This window comes from Protopterus annectens, chromosome 5.part1 (genome assembly GCF_019279795.1).
Source record: "Protopterus annectens isolate FY-2018-M chromosome 5.part1, PAN1.0, whole genome shotgun sequence".
Lineage (NCBI taxonomy): Eukaryota > Metazoa > Chordata > Ceratodontiformes > Protopteridae > Protopterus > Protopterus annectens.
The window spans coordinates 270754465-270779040 of record NC_056736.1 but is presented as its reverse complement, the minus strand read 5'-3'; the positions used below and the strand labels follow the sequence as shown (position 1 = coordinate 270779040).

At 36.1% G+C, this 24576-nt stretch overlaps 1 protein-coding gene across 1 annotated transcript in view; it reads right to left on the bottom strand.

Moving 5' to 3' along the window:
• The window catches only part of LOC122803143, a 768079-nt gene that overhangs the window by 734967 nt on the left and 8536 nt on the right, over positions 1 to 24576 (bottom strand). Inside the window, exon 2 of the mRNA XM_044072764.1 lies at positions 17706 to 17823. Within this exon, the coding sequence (XP_043928699.1) occupies positions 17706 to 17823 (118 nt within the window). The remainder of the gene's footprint in view (positions 1 to 17705; positions 17824 to 24576) is intronic.

Sequence of the window (24576 nt, the reverse complement as noted above, 5' to 3'; positions counted from 1 at the left end):
ATTCCCCTCAAGTATTTGGCTCTATACATGACACCACAAAGTACCAGTTTCAAGCACTTCCTCCTGTGATTCAACAGCTTTTACTGTACCAAGCTATTCATCTAATACCCCCTTTAGAGATATATAATGACTTTTGCTCAATGCTGTTCATCATACAAAAAAGAGAAACATCAGGGCTTCTTCTGTATCTGATAAATTTCAACAGCTTCATAAAAACACAGATGTTGAAGACAGTGACCCACCAATACTATTAATCCTCGTAACATACACAAAACTTGTTTGTAAATTACACCTAAGCAAGATGCTTGTCTGCATATTTGATCCAGAAAACCCACAGAAAATTCATTCTGCTTTCATAGGTTAGTACTCGGCTAACTGCTCTTATGGGTCATTTTAAGCCTAGCCAATTGCTCGATGTGAGAATCAAACCCTGCACCTTTTGTCTGTAAGGTAAACACCTTAACCATTATGCCACCCTCCCAGGTAGGGAATTGTTAATATTACTTCATCTCTTCATCATCTGGCACTTCTACTATACTAAGCATATTTGCCAAATGCCTAGCTCCAGTTTTTGCCCACCTGAGACCTCACAGGCTGCATGTTTACCCTCTTCTCGTCAACTGCCATTATACTGGTTCATTCTCTTCAAAAGCTGCATCTGGCCATTCAGCAAACTCCTAAAGGCCTTTTTGCTTGCAGATCATTCTGAACTACCAAAAATCAGACTTACTTCCTTATGAGGCAAACAGGTTCCTGGAAGCAATTATGAAAACAGAGCCCTGCATCCTTTCTGTCCCTCAGGAAAGGATGCAACAACTGGGCCAAGGATGAACACAGGATAGCAGCAGATTTCTTCAGCTCCACCAATCTCACAACTCTGACAGGAAATAATTACTTTAAAAATTAATTTATGAAATAATTTTCTTTCTAAATACGTTTGGAATATCAGTTTCTTGAATAATATCTAAAAAAGAAAGAACATTTCAATAATATTCCTGTCAGAAATCACTTTGGGAAATTTTTCTGTCAGCTTCACTGTTTGAAATGAGTTCCAGTAAGACAAATTCTTTGGATTCCAGCATTAAGAAAGAACTTCAGTCTCTGATATCTATAATTCAGCAACTTACTACCAAAATGGACAAACTGGATACTAAAATTGATAGCTTCATAGAAAAAACTACAAAACAAATAGATTTGTTACATCTGGACTTGCAACAACAGAAGACCCAGATTACAGGCATAGAAGAGACTGTCAATGACATGGAGAATAGAATCCAGGAAGAAGAAATTAACATTGAGTTTTTGCTGAAGCAGAATACACATCTACAAACTAAACTTGATGACCTGGAAAATAGATCTAGGCGCAATAACATTAGGATCTTTGGACTACCAGAAAATATTGAAGGTAACAATATTACTTCCTTTTTAAATACTTGGCTTCCTAAAACATTAGACTTACCAGAAGCATTTTCTTTTGGTATTGAGAGAGCCCATAGATCCATATCTAATGTTAACTCTAACAAAAAGTATCCTAGATCAGTTATAGTTAAATTTCTATCATCCTATGATAAAGAAATGGTACTTAAATCAGTATGGGCTAAAGCACCTGTTAAAATTAATGAGGCAACTGTGCGTTTTGACAATGACTATTCTTCCTTGGTAATGACTAAAAGAAAAGTTTTCCTGCCATTAATAAAAGAACTTAAAAAAGCACAGTTTAAAACCTACCTTCTGTTTCCTGCTAAACTAAAAATCTTACTTCCTGATGGCCCTAGAATCTTTGAAGACTTAGACTCTGCATTGCTGTATATCAAAAAAAATAAGATTTTGGATAAAATAGAGGAAATGGAATGGGCTAGTCCTTCATTAAAGAGGTTGGCAACAGAAACTTCGTGGAAGACTTCAGAGAAGAAGAAGAGACTAAAAAACAAATGACGTTCTATGTTTTTTCTTTTTTTCTCTCTCTCTTTTTCTTCAATATTAATCTCTTCAAATACAGTTACTTCATCTACAGAAAGCCACAAATATTCTAACAAAGATTTAATCAAAATTATTTTCTGTGTACAAAGAACTGTTTTTGTTTCATGATTAGTCAAAATATCTGAGGAACAAATAACAAGCTATCAATCAACTTGTCTCTCTTTGCCATAAAGAGATCCAAGGTTAGTAATTTGATACATTTTTTTTTTCTTTCTTCTCTTCTCTTCTCTCTTCTTGTTTTAAATAATGTCATTCTTTATAGACTATGCATTCAGTAAGGAGTGGGGGAGGGCAGAGAGAGAAGTATGATGAAAATATGATAAGTGGAATAATAACTTATTGGGGTTTTTTTTTAAAAAAAAAGTATACATGCTGTTTAAATACTGTTGCTAATTATTTTGTCATGATTCTACTGCTTAAATATGCTTACAAATAATCAGTTATGATTTAATTAATAATGATTAGAACTAAAATAGTAGTAAATAATATGTTGCATATCCATCTTTATTAATATAAACAGCAAGTAATATTTCACTGTAGATAATTTTTATAGCTTCCTTTTTTATCTTTTCTCTTTCTTCTCACACTCCCTTCTTATTTTCTATTCTCTTTCTTTTCTCTCTTTCTCATTTTCTTTCATATAAATACATTTACATGCCTTAGGTAATACTGATGCTAGTATAAAATGAGATTTGTATAAAAAAAATTGAATTGGGGCATAAAAATAGTTGTTTTATATATTAATAACTGTAGGCTTAGTTTCACTGTCATAGAGACTGTAATAACTTGTAAAATACTTCGTGAAGGTTTTACCTTGTTTAGTTTCATTTGTATAGCTAAATGAATGTTAGTCACTTGTATTTGTTAAAATTCCCACCAGAATGTTAAGGGAGACAATTTGGGATGTGGGTTACCTAGTGAATAGTGTCCTCGAGTTGTTTTAAAAGCTTCAACACTCAGAATACACGCAGAGAAGCTGAATGCAGTCATTTTGACCTTTGACACCTGAATTCATGCTGACACATCGCAGATTCAAGAAGAGCACTATACCAGGAAGTAGAACTGATGCAAATGCGACTCTGCGATGAATAATGAACTTTATAACATTTAAATGTGAGTTATTCTTTATAATTACTTACTTATTTATGTTATAATTTACAAAATATGAATGTTATAATGATTCTAAATGATCCAGTATGTCATAGTAAGCTAGTGTGATATTTTAGAAGGCATAGAAAGCAAAACATATATACATATGTTTTTGAAAGTTTATATGACTGCAACATTCTAATGTATGTAAATACTTGTGATCTAAACATATATAATACTACAATTCATCTGACTTATCTAACTGACTAACATAAATGTCTTTATGATTTTATCTTAGAAGCAGTTGTCATCTGACATATTTTAAAGCAGCAGTACAGATATATAAAATACAGATGGCTTTCTTCACAATGATTTAAGTATATCTGGGAATCTACATAGATATGCAGTATGATTTGTAACTATACTTGTGAACCTAAATATTTTATTTAACTAGCAATAATAAGTATAAGAAGAAAAGCTTTGATGCAAGTAATTTAAAGTCTTTTAGAAGCTGTTAACTGCATTTCTATGACAGAAAATAGGAATATCCTAATATATGTAATGTCTGAACCATAATAGCCTAAGTTGTTGATTCTAAATGAACATAAGAACTTATTTTTACAAACTTTGAATAAATTAATATGTAGATATGTCCCTTTTTTTTTTCTCTCTCTCTCTCTCTTTCTCTTCTCTTCTTTCTCTCTCTCTTCTCGATTCCCAATATCAAGTTTATTTGAATGCTACTTGATTATAAATGTATTATACTAATTAGATGTACATAGTGGTATGAATTGTTTCTAAATGTTCCCATTTGTTTATATGATGCTGATTTATCAAATGTTTAGTTTTGTCTTACTAGATAATCTAATTGAAAAAGGTTAACTTTAGTTAATAATAACTTGTATTAAATTGATAAGGTGGCAGCTGAGGTACTGCTGCTTAGGGTAGGGGGTTAACTTGAGTGGTATGTGCTACTCAAAGTTGGAGTTTTTAACTCCAGGCTGGATGCAAGGTTTTATCCTTATATTATTTTCTTCCGTTTATTACTGTTTGTATATAGTTCTGACATCCACAATGCATTTTATAAACGTACTGTCACTACAAGCAAATATGAAGTTTATACAAAATCCCATAAGAGTTTCATTAAATACAGCTTTATTTAAAGGTACACCTAAAGGAGGAGGTCTAACATTATCTATTTTGTTAACTGTTGTTCTGATTATAAGTTTTAAATGCTTAAATAATGCCAAATGACTTCTCTAAAAGGAATTTCTTTAAACATTAATAGACCGAATAATCCATGTAAAAGGGCAAGCTTAATGAGATACATTAATTTACATAAGGCCAACTTAGTATTCCTTCAAGAAACACATCTCTTGAAAAAGGATATTGATAAATTAGCCACTAATAAATATACAGTATTAGTTAGTTCAGAGCACTCTCAGAAAAAAAGAGGAGTGGCTATTTTATGGAATAAAAGTATGCCCATACCTAAAACTATCAAGACTTATGAAGATGATAAAGGAATGTTTTGTATGGTTACAATACAAATTAATGGAAAGACATATACATTAATCAATGTATATTGGATACCAGGAATTGGTATTAATACAGTGAAATACCATCTTAATAAGATCATATCATTTTCTATAGAAGATATTATTTTAGCAGGTGACTTTAATTGTATCCTACATGAAAATGATACTACTACTATAGGAAAAAGGAAAATTACATCTAACGCAAAACATTTAAAAGAGTTTGTTAATTCATATCATTTGAATGATATTAATAATCAGATAGACTCAAAATCATTACCATACACCTTTTTTTCGAACAGATATAAAACTTATTCAAAAACAGATAGAGTCTTTATTTCTAACCAGATGGTAACATAATTAACTAATTCTAAAATCATTTTGTGTCCTATATCAGATCATAATTCAATTGCCTTTGAGTTCATGATAAAGAGTACTTACAATGTTCAGATCAAAAGGATACCAGCATACTTAACTCAACTAAAAGACTATAAAGATTATATACTTTCAGAAGTGCAACATTTTTTAGACATAAATAATACTCCTGAAGTCTCCATTGTTTATGTTTGGGATGCTTTAAAATCATATTTATATGGACAAAGTATCAGATGGTATAATAATAAAAGGAAATCTTGGGATAAGGAATTATTAGATATTCAAAGTAAACTAGACTCTTATAAACATAATAATAAAGAAAATGTTATGGACAAAAAAGTTATTGAAGAAATAAACAAGCTAAATGAGAAATACAAAGAAATTTTAACTCATAAAGTTAAAATAACTTTAGAGAAATATAAGTTTTTGTCTTACTCAATAAGTCCCAAATACTTACATAGACTTAAAATAAAACAAAAAGGTTGAATAAGCAAAACCATATCAAAGAAATTTTCTCTCTAAGGAAAAGAAGAATGTTTCTAGTCTACCAGAAATATTAGATGAATTTAGAAATCACTTTCACAAAATTAATCATAATAACATTAACATGGAACCTAAAGATAAAATAAAGAAATTTATAACTACAAACATGAATAAAACACTTAATGAACAACAGACTAAACTATTGGATAAAAATATTACATATACAGAGGTTGTTACACAAATAAACAAGCTTAAATCAAACAAAGCACCAGGTAATGATGGTATTATACCTGAAATATATAAAATTCTTTCTAAAAGTACATACTCATTATTACATAAGGTTTTTATTTTGGCCCAAAATGAGTTAATAACTCCCCCATCTTGGCAATACACATTTATTTCGCCAATTTTAAAACCCAACAAAGATCCAGCTAAATGCACTTCATACAGACCTATTTCATTACTTAATGTTGATTATAAAATGTTTATGAGTATTTTTGCTGATAGATTGAAGGCAATCATCCCAGGCATTATAGATATAGATCAAACAGGCTTCATTGTAAATAGAAATACATTTGATAATATAAGGAGAACTCTAACATTAATAGATTTTGCAAACAGGAAAAAGAAAGATTTAACACTTATTAGTCTTGACATTAGTTCAGCATTTGATTCAGTAAGTTGGGACTACTTGTTTATCTTACTGAAGTGCACAAACTTTTCAGATGCATTTGTAAATCTAATTGAACATTTATATAAAGGAGCACTGGCTTACGTTAAGATAGGAACTTATGTCTCACAAAAAATACCCATTTTAAAAGATACAAAACAAGGATGTCCGCTCTCTCCATTATTACTTACTTTAATAATGGAGCCTTGGGCTAATCTGATCAGAAACAGTACTGATATAGAAGGATTTGATATAGATGAAAATACAACATCTAAAATTCAACTTTTTGCAGATGATGTTCTAATAACATCAGCAGGATCTAATTCTTCTATGCAGTCCCTATTCGATAAAATGATGAATTTTAAAAATATTTCTGGTTTAATATTCAATGAAGAAAAAACTAAAATATTACCTACATATGCACGAAAAAATGTCCTTATTAGTGATTTTAGCAAATATATACCCAATTCGGGTCAGATAACATACTTACGTATAATACTATCTAAGGATATCAAATCTATTATACATAATAATTATAGTACCTGTCTTCTTAATATACAAAATCTATTCAATAGCTGGAATAATATGTTTTTTACTATGGAAGAGAGACTTACAATTATCAAAATGATAATATTTCCCAAGATATTATACTTAATACAATCAATAATACTCCCACCTACAAAAATAAATATCAAGAAATTGAATACACTAATGCTAAATTTCTTATGGGCACCTAATAGACCTAGGATTGCATTAAAGAAACATACTAATAGCTGGTCTCAAGGGGGCATTTCTTTTCCAGACTTTAACTTATATACTATTTCTTCTATTATAAAAGTTATTACTTTGTTAATAGATCAGTCATATGTTGCAAAATGGAAAGATTACTGGGAACTAATTAGTATTCACGTCACGAAAATTTCTTTAACACATAAAAATATGATTGTAAATAACTCCATGTTATGGTTACTAAAAGAATTTTGTACTTCACCTATTACACCAAAATATATAGTTAGTTATCCATTAAACATTATTACTAGTTATCGTAATTTTATATTTATGCATCCTAAGTATAAGGAATGGAATTTTATTCTATTCCCTATAATGTATACACAAGGTATGCTTTTGTCATCCACTTCAGAAAGAACTCTTTTAGTCACAGAAAATGAACTAAAGTACTGGTATCAGTTGCTATCTGATAATAAAGTTAAAAATTTAGATTACTTAAAACAAGAATTTGATCTGAGAGAAACTTGCTGGTTAGAGGTTCAGACCTTTAGACAACATCTTATTAATAAAATTGATTTAATGTCTGTAACAGTTAAAGAATCTATTCCAATACTGACTGATTACTTGATATTAAATTTACAACACAAAGTTTCTGATAAAGGTAAGCTTTCATACATACATAAAATTATCAGAGAAGAAACTTATTATAGTGTAGATACCTACTGGAATTATTTCACTTTCATTAATGGTGAATCACCAAATCAACAAGATAAACAATATATATTGGAATCTGCTTATAAAACTACTTATTCCATTATTTGGAGACTTTTTACTTGGAAATTTTTACATAGATCTTTTTATACACCTTTGATGATGAATAAAATAAATAATAAAGACAATCTATGTAAAAGATGTAATGTTGAAATTAATGCTGATTGGGCACATATGTTTTATGACTGTATAAAATTGAAAGAATATTGGAAATCAATTAATGATTTTTTGCAGGCTCTTTTAACAGATAATTTCATTATTTCTAAATCACGTATATTATTCAACACTCCTGTTCCTCAAAGTGTAAAAAAGATTAAGCTTCCCTTGTTATGGTCCATTCTAGCAGTGGCTAGAAAAATAATAACCAGAAATTGGATCTCAGATATTCCTCCTTCGTTTAATGAATTTAAAAATGTTATGACTGTAGTGTGCCATATGGAATTGATGACAATAAAATCAAGAACTACTAGAAAAACATCTTACTATATTATATGGGATACTTTACAAAATCTGTTAAAAAAATCTTAACTACAATAGCATGGTATTTTAGTTTAATTAATTGATTTGATTGTAGTGGATGTCTTTGTAAATACTTTGGTTATTTTATTGAATGTTATAACCACTTCTATTTTAATTACTTGTATAAAATTGTTATGATATTTATTTTGTATGTTAAAAATAATAAACTTAGTTTTAAAAAAAAAAAGGAAAGGATGCAACAAATAAATTTATTCACACGTTAATCAATAAAAACAAAATAAGGATGTTCTTACAAAAACCCTGGCATTCATGTCCTTGTCGACAGTCATGGTGGTCACTGTCAGACTTTAAATCAGGAAACTGTACTGCTATATGCACAACACTTGAAATTAAAGTACTCAGTTCATACAATATACACTTTTAAAGATCACAGTTTAATTAAAAGGCTGCAGTGATGACATAATCAGACTGCCATCACCTGAGATATATATTTGCTCCTGTAACACCAAATAACACCGTCAGCAGATCCTTCAGGTAATCCATGGGGAGCTTAGCTAAAGGATCTAGAAGTTCAAGGCTAGAGGTCTCCATCTTAAAGGAATATATCAACCTCAAAGAGCCATTAGCCATCCACCTAGCCTTTTCAGCTTTTCAATCAGCCCTTAAACTATAGACTCTGCAGTCTGTGGTGACAATATAAAAGCAACGTGGTACATCGACAATCATATGCATGCACAGTCCTTTCATTTGTGCAGATTTGTAGTGCTCATTTAGGAACATGCTATTCAGCTGAATGGTACCTTTTAGGTGGTTCACATTCCTAGCAAACAGAGCACCCTAAAACACGTAAGCAGGTAGCCTTTATCTTTTGTGAGAGGCAGCTGGGCAAGAACACTTTCCTTATGTCAGTAGAAGTGAGTACTATCTCAGACTGGACCTTTCTGCCTCTTAGTAGAATCACTGGATTCTTCTTTTCATGTTCATGCTTTAAGTACTGGCCATGGTGACCAAAGCGTGTTAAATCACCTAAAGGCACAGCTCAAAGTACTTTTTATTTCCTTGCCACAAAGACTATTGTTAACTGTACAATCTAAGAAATGGTCAACTTAATTCTCATAGCTCCAAACTGGGCCTGACAGCCTTGGTTCACTCTTTCAACCAAGATGTTGGTGGCTCCTCTGATAATTGTAGATTGGTAAAACCTGAATTTAATAGTCTAGTGGATCTCAAATTATCTAATTCTGAACAACCATCTTTTCTCTCCAGAGGTATTATCTGTCATAACCAAATTTAAAAGGTTGAATACCAGAAAAGTCATACCTTTCTAAGTGGTCCATACCTTCTCAAGGGTATGAAAACAACATAAAACTTGCTGCGTGCACAGTTCTCAAGGTCTTAGAATAGTAAGCTTCTTAATTCACTGCTTGCCTGGTCTATTCATTCATCAGGGGGCACTGAGTTTGTCTTTGTTTTTTCAACTCTAGTTTCTCAGCCTACTGTGACTCATTAACTGAAATGGCATTGTTCAAACCAAGCCTTCAAGATAACTGGCAGTACCTGCTTCAGACATATATTTCTGTGAATAAAAAAAGCTATTCTTCCTGCTTATGAGCCTATAGTAGTACATAAGACCTCAAATACAGTTCCTAGAAAACTCTTTTCCTGCCAGCGCTAACTTCAGTTAGGAGGACTTCTGATTTGTAACTGACAATATTTAAAGAGGCTGCTCAATTTTCCGTAGGGATAGTGTCATTAAAAACAAATGTCTCTTTCATGGCTAAAGCAGATTCTGAGGACTCTTCAAACTAGTCTATTAATCTGCTTGTCTATTCCCCTATGTAATAAAACAAAGCAGAAATAAGTGCACAATATGTGGACATATGCAGGTCACTCTGATCAGGGCTAGATTTTATTTATTTATTTTTATTTTGGCACTTATTAATCAGATATATCTGACTGAGCAAGAGCCCATTTTCAGCAGAGGCCCAGGGGAGGGGGGCATGTACATACAGATTAATAATTACACATGGCAGTAGTTATAAGATGTTATTAAACATAGTAGCTGCCTAAGGCCAGTGCTGCTACTGGGCCAGGCCATACAAAAATAATTAATTTAAAAAAGGGTCCAAAATAAGTTTTCCTGCTGGGCTTTCTTTAAAAGATGATTTCCTACTCAGTATTAGATGGCATGTCAAAATTCCTGCTCGGCATTCAACATGCGTTTGACTGGCAGAAAATCTGAGCCAATGAGAGACTTCTGGGATTGACAAGATAATCTGAACTCACAGCATTTGAAGTGGGGCAATATAAGCACGATCTCAAATTATATAATTTATTTTTTACAACAAAAGGATAGTTGGTTGAAATCTTTTGCTCACAGCATTGGAAGTGGAGCAGCAGGCAGACATAGGCAACATTCAGACACTGGACCCAACCCAGCTTGGCTTTGTCAAGGGAAGAACATGCCTACGTAACCTTGTGGATGTCTTTGAAAAGGTTACTAAGGCAATGGATGAGAGGGAAAACATGCATAAGCACCTACATGGACCTGGATAAGGCATTTGACAAAATACCCTAGTCGGGTATAGTAGACAAACTCAATAAATTGATTATAAACCCCTACATAACTTGCTGGATTGCCAACTAGTTTGCAGACAGGACCCAGGAAGTCAGGACTGGTGATACCACCTCCACTAAGGGACTGGTGTCACCAGTAGGGTACCTCAGGGCTCCATGCTGGGTTATTTCCTATTTAGCATCTACTTCTTGGAGGTAAAGACTAAAGTCAAAGGCCTTTGGCTAACCAAGTTCATAGATGACTGCAAATTGGGAGCTATCACAGATACCCCCATGACACAACCATCTTACAAGAGGGTCTAATATACACAAATTACTGGTGTCAAAGTCACGGACTAAAAATCACTGTCAATAAATGCATTATAGTCTCTTTTGGGAAAATTGCCACACAGGCCAATTAATCCATCAATAAGACACCTCTAAGAGCTGACCCAATAGTCAGAGAACTGGGAATCTGGCCTTTGACAAATATGTGTCCAAAGTACTAAGAAAAGCATTCTATGTCACCCAAATTATAAGTAAGGGCATGGCATCCAGGTCCAAATAAATAACAGTGCCACTTTATTCAGCCCTTTTCAGACCCATCCTTGATGATAATGCCACCTTTGGCATGTACCTGACCTGACACATGCAACAGTTGGAACACCAACAGAGGTTCCTTACCAGGAGAATCCAAAGTATAAACACTGTGATGACTGTGCCCTGGCCCAGCAGTCAAGGAGCCTCAATCCTCACCACTAAACCCAGGGAGGTCGTCTCATAGAAGAGAGGAAAGAATAACTAATACACACAGTAAAGTACAATTTCCCTTAAGTGCACACAGAGATCACAGTCAGTCTGGGGCTGGTTGCTCCCTTGTTCACCAGGTCCCCAATAAGACTCCCCACTGGCACAGTTATAGGGTCCAGGTCTCAGCCTAGCTGGGCAAGCTAAAACCTCCAGTACCCTCTCGGTCCAACCAGTGCTTCGTGTCCCTGCCCAAGTAGCTGACACAACACACACACACACTTTGAGATAAGTATTTATACAACTTCACAGACACTCCTGGGAAAGGTTGACACAGATTCTCCAGCTGTGCCCCTTTACCCAGACCATATGGTAGTAATCCCTGCCACCACCCAGCTAATAATATCATCTACTAAAAGGCCCTTACAAGGGTGCCCAATTATTACTGTGCAATATTCTTATCCAATGGTAATGTGACTATTCAGTCTAGGCTTATTGGAAGGGCTTAGACAGTAAACTCTATAAATATATAATGCACTCTAAAGCATAATTTATCTCTACATAAACTAGTCACAGGTAGAAGGTTTTAAAAATATTTAATAATAAATAATTAAAACACAAGACAAAACTACTACACCACAGAGATATCTAAGAGTTCAGAGATCACACAGAAACTTAAAATAATACAGTAGGACAGGTCTGATTTCAAAGAAAAATACCTAATTAATCTTTACTAGCTTTAACTATTCCTACAAGAAATCACAGTGCTAAAACTTACATGTGAGCATAAGGCAGAATGCTGATAAGTTGGATATCGAGATCAAAATGCTCCAAGTCTCTTGTGAGAAATAGTATTTAAACATTACTAACAAACATGTCTGCTGTGTCCCTCCCAAATTACATCATGTTGAACTTAGGTTTTCTCAGGCAAACAAACTTCGGTAAACCACTGAGGCAAGAAAAAACCAAAATATTCCCCAACGGGGTACTTAACCAACTCTGACTTCGGTCTGAAACTCCGAATTCGAAAAATTTCAGAACGAACGGCACTTGCAACACTGCTTCTGCATCGGACCATGCGCAAAAGACTGAGGATATGACGTCGGTCATGCGCATTTGTACCCTGACGTTCTGATGTCAGTCAAATGCGCCCTGACCGACGTCAGCCTTATACTCTGATATTCGGGCCGACCGAGGGACAGTGGACTACCCCAAGTGTTAGGACTGCAGCAATGTGAGATGAAAAACATCTGCATTATTTAGCAATCTAACACCTGCTCAGAAACTTACAACAATAAAAGGCATTTCACATATACACTCTAGCAGAAACCAGAGCAATAAAGCACCTTCCACATGTAAATTCTGGTCATAAACCTTAGCCTTAAAACAATGGGCATGAAACCTTCATCCAGATACACTGGAGCCGAATTCTAACATGAAAGGGTCACAACATGCTTCAATGGGCCAGTAGAGTGCAATGTTGTCACATATTTTGCAGTTCCACATTTCACAGTATTCTTTTACACTCAAGAAAACATGCCTGTATTTCACATTTATTTACAAATGCCAGAATTATATATAAAATTCTATTTGACTAGGCTGGCAGCCTTCGCCCATCTCTCTCCAATCGTCACAGACACATTATCCTATATGACTCATCTTAAAGCCCTCTCTCTGTACTCTGTCTCTGGCATACAAGGCATCCTCAAATCCAGTTGTGATGGACCTTTTGTGTATCCGCAAAATGAACAGCATCAGAACCAGTAGATCCAAGGATTTAAATTTTGATTGTGACATAAATAAGACATGTTGACAAGACAGATATAGATCTTAGATCCCCATGCTCTGGAACAGACTCTTCATTCATCTGAAGCAGTGTCCATCCCTAACCCTATTTAATTTATTTATTTATTTTACATTTGTTGACCGGGTTTGTCTGACTGAGCTGAAGAGCCCTTTTTCAGCAGAGGCCCGGGGAAAAAAGCTCCAACATATTACATAATTTTCATTATACAATAGCTTTAAACAGCAATGTTACAGGATTATTACAAGACATTAAGTAGCAATACAATGTTATACAGTGTCAATAATCAGGAGTATAACAAAACTCTTTCAAGATGTATCAAAAGAAACAATATGTCATTAAGATGAATATAATTTTTGGGGTAAGTGGTTACAAAAACACAGTTTTGTCATAATGTAGTTGCATAAAGGCAAGACAATTACTATAGAATGTTTCTCGGAGGCGATTATTTAAGCATAACCCTGACCAAGGAATGGAAAATCTGAAATTCACCCCTGGTCTGACTCCCATCTCTCTCTTATAGAGGCAGAGAGTAATGCCCAAATTAGCATATCCCCCCAACCTCTAGAAACTTCCTAACATACCCTCTCCTAATAAATGCCCATAATACACAGGGACACAATTAGGCACAGTTAGGCCTATAAAGGCCTTGGTGGTCATTAGCCTAATATACAAGTATGAACTACGAGTTCAATCTTATTTTGGGTGATGTTCATGAAGCAATGGAACTGGGACAACAGATGTCTAAAATGGAACTGTAGAATTTTGTTTTATCTTACCAGTGAAATGGACTGTGTGTGTGTGTGTGTGTGTGTGTGTGTGTGTGTGTGTGTGTGTGTGTGTGTGTAATGTCCCAGTTAGGAGGTGCTAGCTAATTAAGTGAATTGCTCAGTCACACAGAGACTCAAACCCTGACACCCTAGACTGCAAGTACAGTAACTATCTATGAACCAGAGTAGTTGTGTAAGGAAAGGAAACTGACTGCAGAAAACAAGAGCACCATCATATGAGCTGTGTTCTCTGGATGTGATCCTTAGTTTCCTTGTTTTGTTAAATGTTGACAGTGGGTTTATTATTTAGTTGTGAATACATTGAGCAGCATGAAGTCTACAAGTTTAATGTTAATATTTTAACTATGAATACACTTTTAACTTAGTGGATTTTTGCAGGCATACAGGTGTGAAATGTACTGTGTCTGGGCTATAACAGTTTGATTAGCACTTAGTGCAGATAAGTAAGGCTATAAGCTGTTAAAGAGCTACTTCCTGTAGTATATGGCTTGATTCCATCAGCCTTCATGTGTCTTCTGTATGACTCAGTCACGTCAGACCATACTCTTGGACTTTCCCAGGTTGTAATCAAATGTGTTACACATTTGTCTTTTGAATTCCCGTATCCTTTACAGAGGCACTAATATAACTTCACTATATGCTGTTTTAGTATGAATCCAATCATGTCTGTTGTAGTTGAATGGGTTGCCAGATGCATTTTCACTAAATGTGAATTTTAAGGGAGAAGGTTACTATTTCTCATGCTAAGTGTGTTTTCAGTGTGAGAATGTTTTGTTTAGAAAATGCCTGTCAGTGTTTTTACTGTAAAATTTGAAATAACCTAAATCACTGTGATAACTGTAAAAGTAAAGAATAAAATAATATATACACTGACAGATCTGAAATGTTTATGGTAACTGGGAAGAGGCAGCCAAGTAATGGCACATTGATATGGCTGGCAGGGCCTGATTAATTACCCTACGTAGTGCCCTATTTCTCCACAATCCAGCTCTGTTGACTTGAGGTGTATGATGTTGCAAGAACACAGCATTATTAGCCAGTCAAGTTAGTCAGACCTGTACTGAGTGATGTAAGAGGGGATAGCTATTCTTTATGATAGAGAACACCTTGGAGGCCAAAAATGAGATGTACGTATCCTGCAAGTATGTAAGCCCCCTTCCAAAAAAACAGTATGTTGTATGCAAAAGTATTTCCAATTTTTGTATGATGTGGGTTATTGAACAAAAGCTATTACAGCATTTATATTGTCTCTAATCATTTATTCATACCACTAAAGCATGAACTAATTCAGTAATGGGCCTGGATTGTGTAATATAGTCTAAAAGTGCTGCATTGTAGTAAAACACTTTGCAGTGGCTTCTTTACATACTCCAGCAACTGCACAGGGGTTGACATTTGTCTGGTCATATAGTCTGCATTATATGGAATGATCATCAGAAGTGTCTGATTTCCATCTTCCATTATGTTGTCATTGTTGCATATTACTGTTGTATAGTCTTCTCTATACAACTGGATTGTAAAGGATTTCATTTAGTAAAAACTTGTTATCTGGCTGTTAGCACAGAGGATTAACGTTCTGACTTCTTAATAATTTGTTTTCTGTGGCAAGAGTGTGTGGTTTGAATCTTTCCACCTTAATTTACCTAATGTGCAACATGTAGCAAGTCAATTTTCCAGCCAGTGCTTTGAAGCAACTGGAAACAGGCTGGGTTCCTTAAAATTATTTTCTGAGGAATGGGTCTTACATGTAACCACAAGACAGTCCACCAAGTGAATGTCAGAAAAATATTAATAGCATGAGCTTTTGTATTGCAAGCACACTAATTTTATTCAACATTCCCCTTTTTTTTTGCTTGGGGCAGAAGGCTTGTCTACAGTCTGTGTGGCCAGTTCTTTCAGCTGAAAACAAGAGCGTTGGAGGATGAAGGTGATTCTGAAGTAACACGCTGTGTCAGGGTTAGCCACTAATCTTTCTACCTGAATTGCAAGAAGAAAAAAAAAGAACATTGCCATGCCGCAGGTGGTGCATTCATTCAATTGTTTTGAAGTCTGCTGCTATTTTAAGGACCAAAACCACTTAACAAATGTTGAAAAAAATCAATGCGTGTGCAATACAAAAGCTTATGCTATTAATATTTTCCTGAAGTTCACTTGGTGGACTCACTTGTGATTGCATACAGGAACCTTTCCTCATACTTTAACAGGTTTTCTTAGATGGTTTCAGACAAGCAGTAGTCATGGTCCTTAACAGTCTGCATGCCTAGTAACTGAACCTGATGTCACCGTTTACCAGCTATTTCCTACTGCCTATCTGATCTAGTAAAGGAAATGTTATAACAGTATCACCAGCACACCAACTTTTTTAAAGCAACATAGGCAATTTGTTCTTCAGGGGCAGCAGGCACTGCATTTGTAGATGAAGCCTAGACATGCAAAGTTTGCCAGCAGCAACCTCTGCATTAGTAATAGTTCACTTTAATGTGGAATTATTCAGATGACTTCTTACAGACATTGTGCATATTGACTTAGCTTATTTTATCAGGTAGTTATAATTTCTTAAGCTGTCATAAATACTCTTCTACTTAAACCGTGCTACACATGGCTGGATCTTTAGTTATGATGCTAGCAATATTTATATAATTTCATGTAGTTCATGCAAAGCTACCAATAAAGTACATGTAATTTGTTATTTAATAACAATAATGGCTGTACACAGTCAACAAAGTGGCTATAAGTGCTAGTGATGGGTGAGTAGGAGCCTCTCTCTGGATGAAAGTACCTTATGCCCTTATCATCTAATCATTTTTAAACAGTCTTTAAGCTGGATTTGCAAGACTGGTGTGCGTGTGTGTGTGTGCGTGTGTGTGTGCGTGTGTGTGTGTGTGTGTGTGTGTGTGTGTGTGTGTGTGTGTGTGTGTGTGTGAATTAAGTTTTAATTCTGGCTAATGTGTATTTGTGGTGAAACAAATTTGAAATATGTGACTGGTTGTTTTTATTAATTGACACAGACATCTGAGAAGGATGCAGTCAACAGTGTACCTATAACTGTTGGGTTTGGGGATGTCTGTGGATTAAAATGACTGACCCTGTTAAGCTAAGTTGATATAGTTAAAAAAAGTCATTAGTCTCTTTGCAGGACTACTGTGCATTTGGGTAAAACAAATTGGAATTCTTTATTGTGGCAATTTTTATTGCAATCAGACCTGCAATGTGTACACAATTCAAGAAAGTGTCCATAATTCTTGAGTATGGATACTGGTGGATTATAATGACAGCAGTTTGAGTGACCTTTTACGGTTGAAATGTTCTAAAATGGGTACTTTTGTCATTGCTGTTTCACACATTTTGTTTCACTGCTTACTGGAAAGCAGTTTAAAACACACTAACAAATGTTACAATCAGATGTGATGTGGACACAGTCAAAGTGGATGCAATTCCTGAGTATGGATATTGCTGGGTTATAATGACAGCAGTCTAAGTGATCTTTTAAAGTTCATTGGTTTATTGGTTCAAACATTTTGTTTCACTGCTTTCTGGGAAACAAATGAAACCACACTAACAAATGTTGTATTAAACAAGAAGTATCAATTTAAACAATCAGGAAGATGAATCGAAGATTACATGCATTTATGAATGGTTCTAAAAATGTGTGCAGGGAGACCCATTGTTTCAATACAGCACAGGGCCCAAGTTACACTTAATCCGCCACTGGCTAGATGCCTTTTCAATAAATGCGAAGAACTGTTGCTCATGCCTGTTTTCAATGAGAGACTCTTCTGTTTTGTTTAGTATATGCATGTCAGTGTTTGTGCTCTAAGAATTTGAAATAAAAGTTTTAAATTAAATCCATACCTCTGTAAAAGGAAAGAGGAAAATACTTTGCACACCGACAGGTTTGAACAGTATTTATGGTAAATAAGGAGAGATAGCCAGGTAATGGGACACTGGAATGGCTGTGGGGTGGGGGTGGGGAGGCTTTGTCCATTATACTGCCTATGGCTCCATTTGACTAGGATCTGGCTCTGACTGATATGTACACTGACAGTACAACTGCTTAGTTACCATAATTCTAGATCTTCAAAGGCGGTTTGTATAACTGCAAATCATAACATCTGGATTTTTTTTCAGCAGCTGTTCATTATTCCCTATGAGGGATAAGGCTGTGTTTTCAAAAGTAGCCAAGTTAATACATAAGGTATAACATTAAGTCACAGTTCCACAATGGTTAAATCTGTTCTTCAAGCTCCTAAAGGTCCCTATAATGCAGAATTCATGAACAGACAAATTCCCGTTGTCCATAAAATAAACTACTATAATAAGCTACAAACAAGACTATAATAAATGCCTGTAGAGAGGAACAGCTTTAATAACAGCTACAGACAATGTTGTCTATAGGATGGGAAAAGACTGCCTATGATGTTAACTTACAGTAACTTCTCCTTGAAGGTCAGTGTTATGTTAAGTATCTCACAGACCTGTACTTCAGGGAAGTAACAGGTAATCACAGCATTCTGGTAGTGACCCAAGCAATATTTAGATATTCATGGAAGGTGGACATATGGGATACTCTGCAGCACAGCGTCCTAAAATTTGTCCAGCCTTTAGACTATACCTTCAGCTTGTGGTTGTTGGCAAATGTGTGGCATCTTCAATAATATACTATGCAGAGGCGTTTCTATAATAAGCTGAAACTGTTGCCATACTTTTGAAATGTGTTCTAACAATTTAAGGCAAATGATTTTAGTACTTGCCATAATATAAGACAATAAAGTGGAACCACCCACTTTCACAAAGATAGGTTTATTCAGGACCGGCCTTTGGTCAAATGGTGCCCTAGGCAAAAGATCTCCACAGCGCCCCCCAACACCATCCTGTGCCCCCATCCTGGTCTACCTACACCATCCAGATTATTGGAAAAGCTTCCCTGCCAGAGTGGCGCCCTAGACAGCCGCCTAGTTGGCCTATGCCAAAGGCCAGCTGTGGGTTTATTATAGGTATACCTTATTCCCCTTGCTTAAAGAAAATAAAGTAAATCTGTTTTCCTTAACCATTATCTCACATGGCTATGCACATCTAGCATATATAAAAATGCTACCTCAATTTTAGTAGTTTGAGTAAAAAGCTGGCGGAGCATGGACTGGTTCAGAGTAACTGCTAAAACAGTATTTGAATAAAATGAACAACTATTTTTTTTTTTTTTTTAAGGATAGTCTTTATTTATGGAACACTGTACACTGTGTGGGTTGAACATGAAAGTCCACAGCTCAAAAATTCTCTATGACACTACAAGTATCAGAAATGCCTTCCAAGATAAATATTTTGTATATGTTGTACTGGCTGGTTCAAGTGGAGATAAGCTGCATTTTTCCATTACAAAAATTAAATGTCATGAGAGAGAAATAGGTCTCCTTCATCTACAAGATGGCGGCTGACTGAGCAAAACATTAGCTTAAGCTCTCCCAGTGGCAAAACCAAAAAGTTGACAAGAAAATCAGGCAAAAATCATTAATTGGGGAGGACAGCTGCTGGATATTGCAAAGATCAGTTGGATGTCAGCAACAAACAAAATCTGCAATGAATAAAGGAACCTTTATGAAAAAAGAAGAAGCAAATGGTCTGGAAGGGAACACACTTGTGGGAGTCCAACGGAAGAGGCTCATCAATCAACACTTTAAGTGTAGGAAATGGCTTCCAGCAATTTAGGAGATAAGATAAAAACACACGAGAAAAGACTGGATAAAATAGAGGAGGCATTGAGTACTCAGTAAGAGGATCTAATTAGGCTATACAAGTCAAAAGATCAAGACAAAATAGAGAATGGCAGAGTCAGAGGTTTCTCAAGAGAAATTATTTCAAAAGATGATGGAGTTGGATAACAGACTAGTAAGAGAGAATTTGAGATTTTTTGTCCATACTAGAGAAGTTGCAAAGAACAGCTGAAATTAATATGGACTGGCAAAAGTGAAACACTTGCGGAGTAATCAGGAAAATAATATGATCCACAAAATGACACAGGGCTACAAGAAAAATAAATGAGTATTTGGATAATATTCAGTTCAAGTTTAGAAAGACAAGTTTAGAAATAATGCAATTAAACAACGGTTTTATGATAATAATCCTACATCATGGAAGTTATTATCTCAATGACTGAGAGACAGTGGAAAGGGCAACAGCCAGACTCAATGACCCTAAGACCAACAGTATGGCGAGAGATCCAGAAGAGGAGAAGACCAAGAGAGAGAGAGAGAAATTTTTTATTAGAAATCTCTATAAAGCTGAGAAGTGGGGAAACCAGAAAAATATACAGATAAAAATGTTTATGGAAGACTTCAATAAGCCAGATATGAGACTCAACAACTATTAGCTGAGACACAGTGGACATAAATAAATTTCATAAATAAAAGACCAGGTCTTCATTTCTCATGTACAAGGTACAAGATTTGATCCTGATCTCTGGCCGATGCCTGAATGGAGTTTGCATGTACTCCCTGTGGGCAGCAGCACAGACTCTAGATGATGCCCTGTAGGGGGAAGAGCTGTATAGACCAACTGTGGTGGTATGTAGTATCCTCAATATAGGAGAACACAGATCACAGACTGCATGCCATGTCAGGACTAGTCACTCGATGATATAAAAATTGACTCTTGGTGATTCGGTTATGTTGACTAATGTTGCCAAATGTGCATAGGCATTTGCCAGTGATAAGTGGGTTGAGGACCTGGCCTAGTCCGACCTAAGCCAGGGATCCATGTTAACAATGGGAGGGGTGTATGTGCCTCTATTGGTCAGCGTATGCCCACTATAAGCCCAGCAGCTCTGGGCCAGTGTCCAGTTGCCCAGCTCAGGTTACCTGGGATAGCTCTGTTGAGTGAAAGCTGAAAGTGAAACCAAATCAACCTGCCAAATATATCGTTACAATATAGGTTCACTGACAGGACACAGCTTGGAAGCAGATAACATGATAAGGAGGTGGCTGGACATCCTATGTATCCAAGGGAAAGATGGAATGGGAGTGCAGCAAAGCCACTTAGCTTGAGATCCAGAGTATACTACTCAGGAGAAGGGCAGGCTAGAGATAGTGTGGGAATTGTGGTGAGGTACAGGCTGCAGAAGACAGTGACGGATGACATCAGAATTACTGACAGATTCATGGCGATCAGATTCCAGTGTAAAGATAGGCATTATTCATACTCTCAGCCCATGCACCACATCAGGGTTGTGACAGTGAGGGTAAGAGTGTATTCAGAAAGCAGTTGCATGACTGAATTACTGTTGATAATGGGTGACATGAATGCATAGAAAGAACAGGATAGGACAGCCTTGGTTCACTTGGGTGGGGTAGCAGTAATAAAGAATAAGAGGCCATTCTAGACTTCTGTCTGAAAAACAGCTTGATGGTAGCCAACAAATGGTTCATTAAAAGAGACAGTCACAAGGTCACATACAAAAGTGGCCAACATGCAACTCAGGTAGGCTTTCTCCTAGTAAGAAAAGAGCACTGAGGTAGAATCAGTGATTGCAAAGTCACCCCAGTGAAACACTCAGCCCACAAAATAAACCCCTGGTAACTACAATCGGCTGCAAGCAGTGGTCAGAGATAGCTCTAAGGTCAACAGAGAATAGGCTGAAGACCTGTAAGTTGACTGGAGAGAACACACAAGAGTTCACAGAATTACGCAGGGCTCTAGCAAAGAGCTCTACAAAGAAGAGGAAATAGGTGGAGCTGATGAAAGAAGGAAAGTGCCTCAAACCAGTATGTGTGAGGATTGCACAATAGATAAGTGGCCTAGCCAGGTATGGAAATAAGGTACATAAGGAAAGCTACTGATGGAATGCAGAAGTTCAAGAAATCATCAAAAGAAAGAAAATAAATTCAGGAGAAAGTGAAAGACTGAAAAGACAGACCAGACAAAGAAGGAATACTGCTTGGCTAACATAGAGGATAAGAGAGGAGTTGCAATAGCAAAGAACAAGGCATCTGAGGCACTCTACCACCTTTTGCAAAGTGACTAAATAGATGGCACTAAGAAACTCTATCAGCTTGCAAGGCAGAAACATTAAAAAAGAAGATAGTCTGACACCCTTCGTAAGGGATGCCAGTAACAAATTGCTTACCAACCCATACAAAACCAAAGGCAGATGGAAGGAGCACTTTCGGCAGTTTTTAAATTAAGAAAACCCCACAAAAGCTGTACTGCCCAAGACATAGCCTATGATGAAAGAAGAGGGGCATTCCACTGTGATGCCCGTGCCCTGGCCCAGCAATCAAGGAGCCTCAATCCTCACTACTAACACCAGAGAGGGTGTCTCATACATGAAGGAAAGGATAACAAATACACACAGTAAAGTGCAATTTCCCTTAAGAGCACACAGAGATCACGGTCAGCCCAGGGCTGGTCACTCCCTTGCTCTCCAGGTCCCCAATAAGACTCCATACTCGCACAGCTATATGGTCCAGATCTCAGCCTAGCGGGGCAAGCTAAAACCTCCAGCACCCTCTATGTCCAACCAGTGCTTCGTGTCCCTGCCCAAGTAGCTGACACACACACACACTTTGAGATAAGAGTTTATACAACTACACAGACACTTCTGGGAAAGGCTGGCACATGTTCTCTGGCTGTGCCCTTATTACCCAGACTATACGGTAGAACCACCTGCCACCACCCAGCTAATATTTATCAGCTACTCAAAGGCCCTAAAAAGGGTGTCCAATTATTACTGTGCAATATTATTATCCAATGGATAGTATAACCAAACAGTCAAGGCTTATTAGAGTGACTTGGTACAGTAATCACTATAAATATGCAATATACTCTAGAGCTTAAATTATCTCTACACAAAACAGCCACCGTTGAAAGGTTTAAAATATTTAATAATAAATACTAAAAACACAAGGCAATACTTCTTACTACACAGTGCTAGTCAAGAGTTCAGAGATCACAGAGAAATGCTTACAATAACTCAGTAGTACAGTTCTGACATCACAAAAAACAGTTAGTCTAAACTTTCTAGTTTCTAGCTATTTCTAAGAGAAAACACACTTCTAAAATAACTTACATAAAGAGAACAGGCAAAGTGCTGATGAGCTGGATGGTCAAGATAAAACTGTTTAATAATCTCTGGTTCTCCCTGTTTAAATTGAAATTGCAGTTCTGATTCACATTACATCATTCTTCACACTTTCCTGGGGTTCCCAGGCTACACATTACATCATTCTTCACACTTCCCTGGGTTCCCAGGCTAACAGAAACTGCATTTACATTCTTAACATCTCCTTTTGTTATCTTGCAACTGGTCAGGAAGCAGAGCAATAAAAACACATTTGCATGTTTAAATCTAGCAATTTAACTCTTGGTTAAAACAATAGAAAGAATTTCTTTATCTAGACCCTTCGGCATCACTGTCTACATCAGTGTCACCACATGCTTTACTTTGGTCAGTGCACTGTCACATTTTTCCCAGTTCCACATGTAATACTATTTCTTTACAGTTAAGACAACAAGCCTGTAGTTTACATTGATATTTACAAATGAAAGCATTATCTATAAAATTCTATCTGGCTAGGCTGGCAGTCTTTATCTTTCTTTACCCACACCCACTACAGAAGAAGTAAGAACACTGATAAACATTAAAACAGGGGGAAAGTAGCTAAGATGAGGTCACAGCAGATAAAATAAAGATGTACAGGGTGAGATATGGGTGAAATGGCTCCGGAGGGTACTCACAGCAATAAGGAGAGAAAGGTGTATCCCAGATGACTGGTGAATAACCATAATACTAACAAAGTACAAAAAAGGGACATCCATCATGCCTATTTCTTGATCTCTCAAAGGAAGTTGACACCATCTCCCATCCCCTCCTCCTGCACAAACTCTTAGAACTGAACATCTCCACTTCCACTATCTCTTGGTTTAATAGTTACCTTAATGACCGGCTTCAGTCAGTTAAATGGCTCTCTGCAACTTCTTCTGCTGTACCAGTCAAGACAGGTGTACCTCAAGGATCAATCCTTAGCCCTTTACCAATCATACATCAGGCATACATCTTGCCAACAGTCAGCACTGGTGCAATATGCTGATGATTCCACAGTTATGAACATAGCTGATTACCTCTCTAACCTTAATACAATGACACAAAAATCCTTCTTAGCCATTGAAAATGGCTCACTCAAAACCAGCGATTCTAAATCCTAAAAAGACTAAGCTTCTACTTCTTATCCCTAAAACAATTAACAGTCTTAAATCCTCCTTCTCTATCTCGTCTCTCAATAACACCCCCATCTCCATTGATTTGCACACCAAACTACCAGGGGTCATCATTGATGACCACCTCAGATTCAATATGCACGTCCGAAACAACATTAAGAAAAACCCAAAAAAACTTGGACTACTTTACATGACCATAAAATTTTAACCAGTAAAGCAAAAAATCTCCCTATCCCATGCCTACCTCCTCCCCACCCTATTCTATGGCTGGCAAATCTTTACTAACCTTCAAACCACTCTCCTACCAAAGCTTGAATCCACATTCAGTGATGTTGCTAGATGCACAGATCATTCCTACCA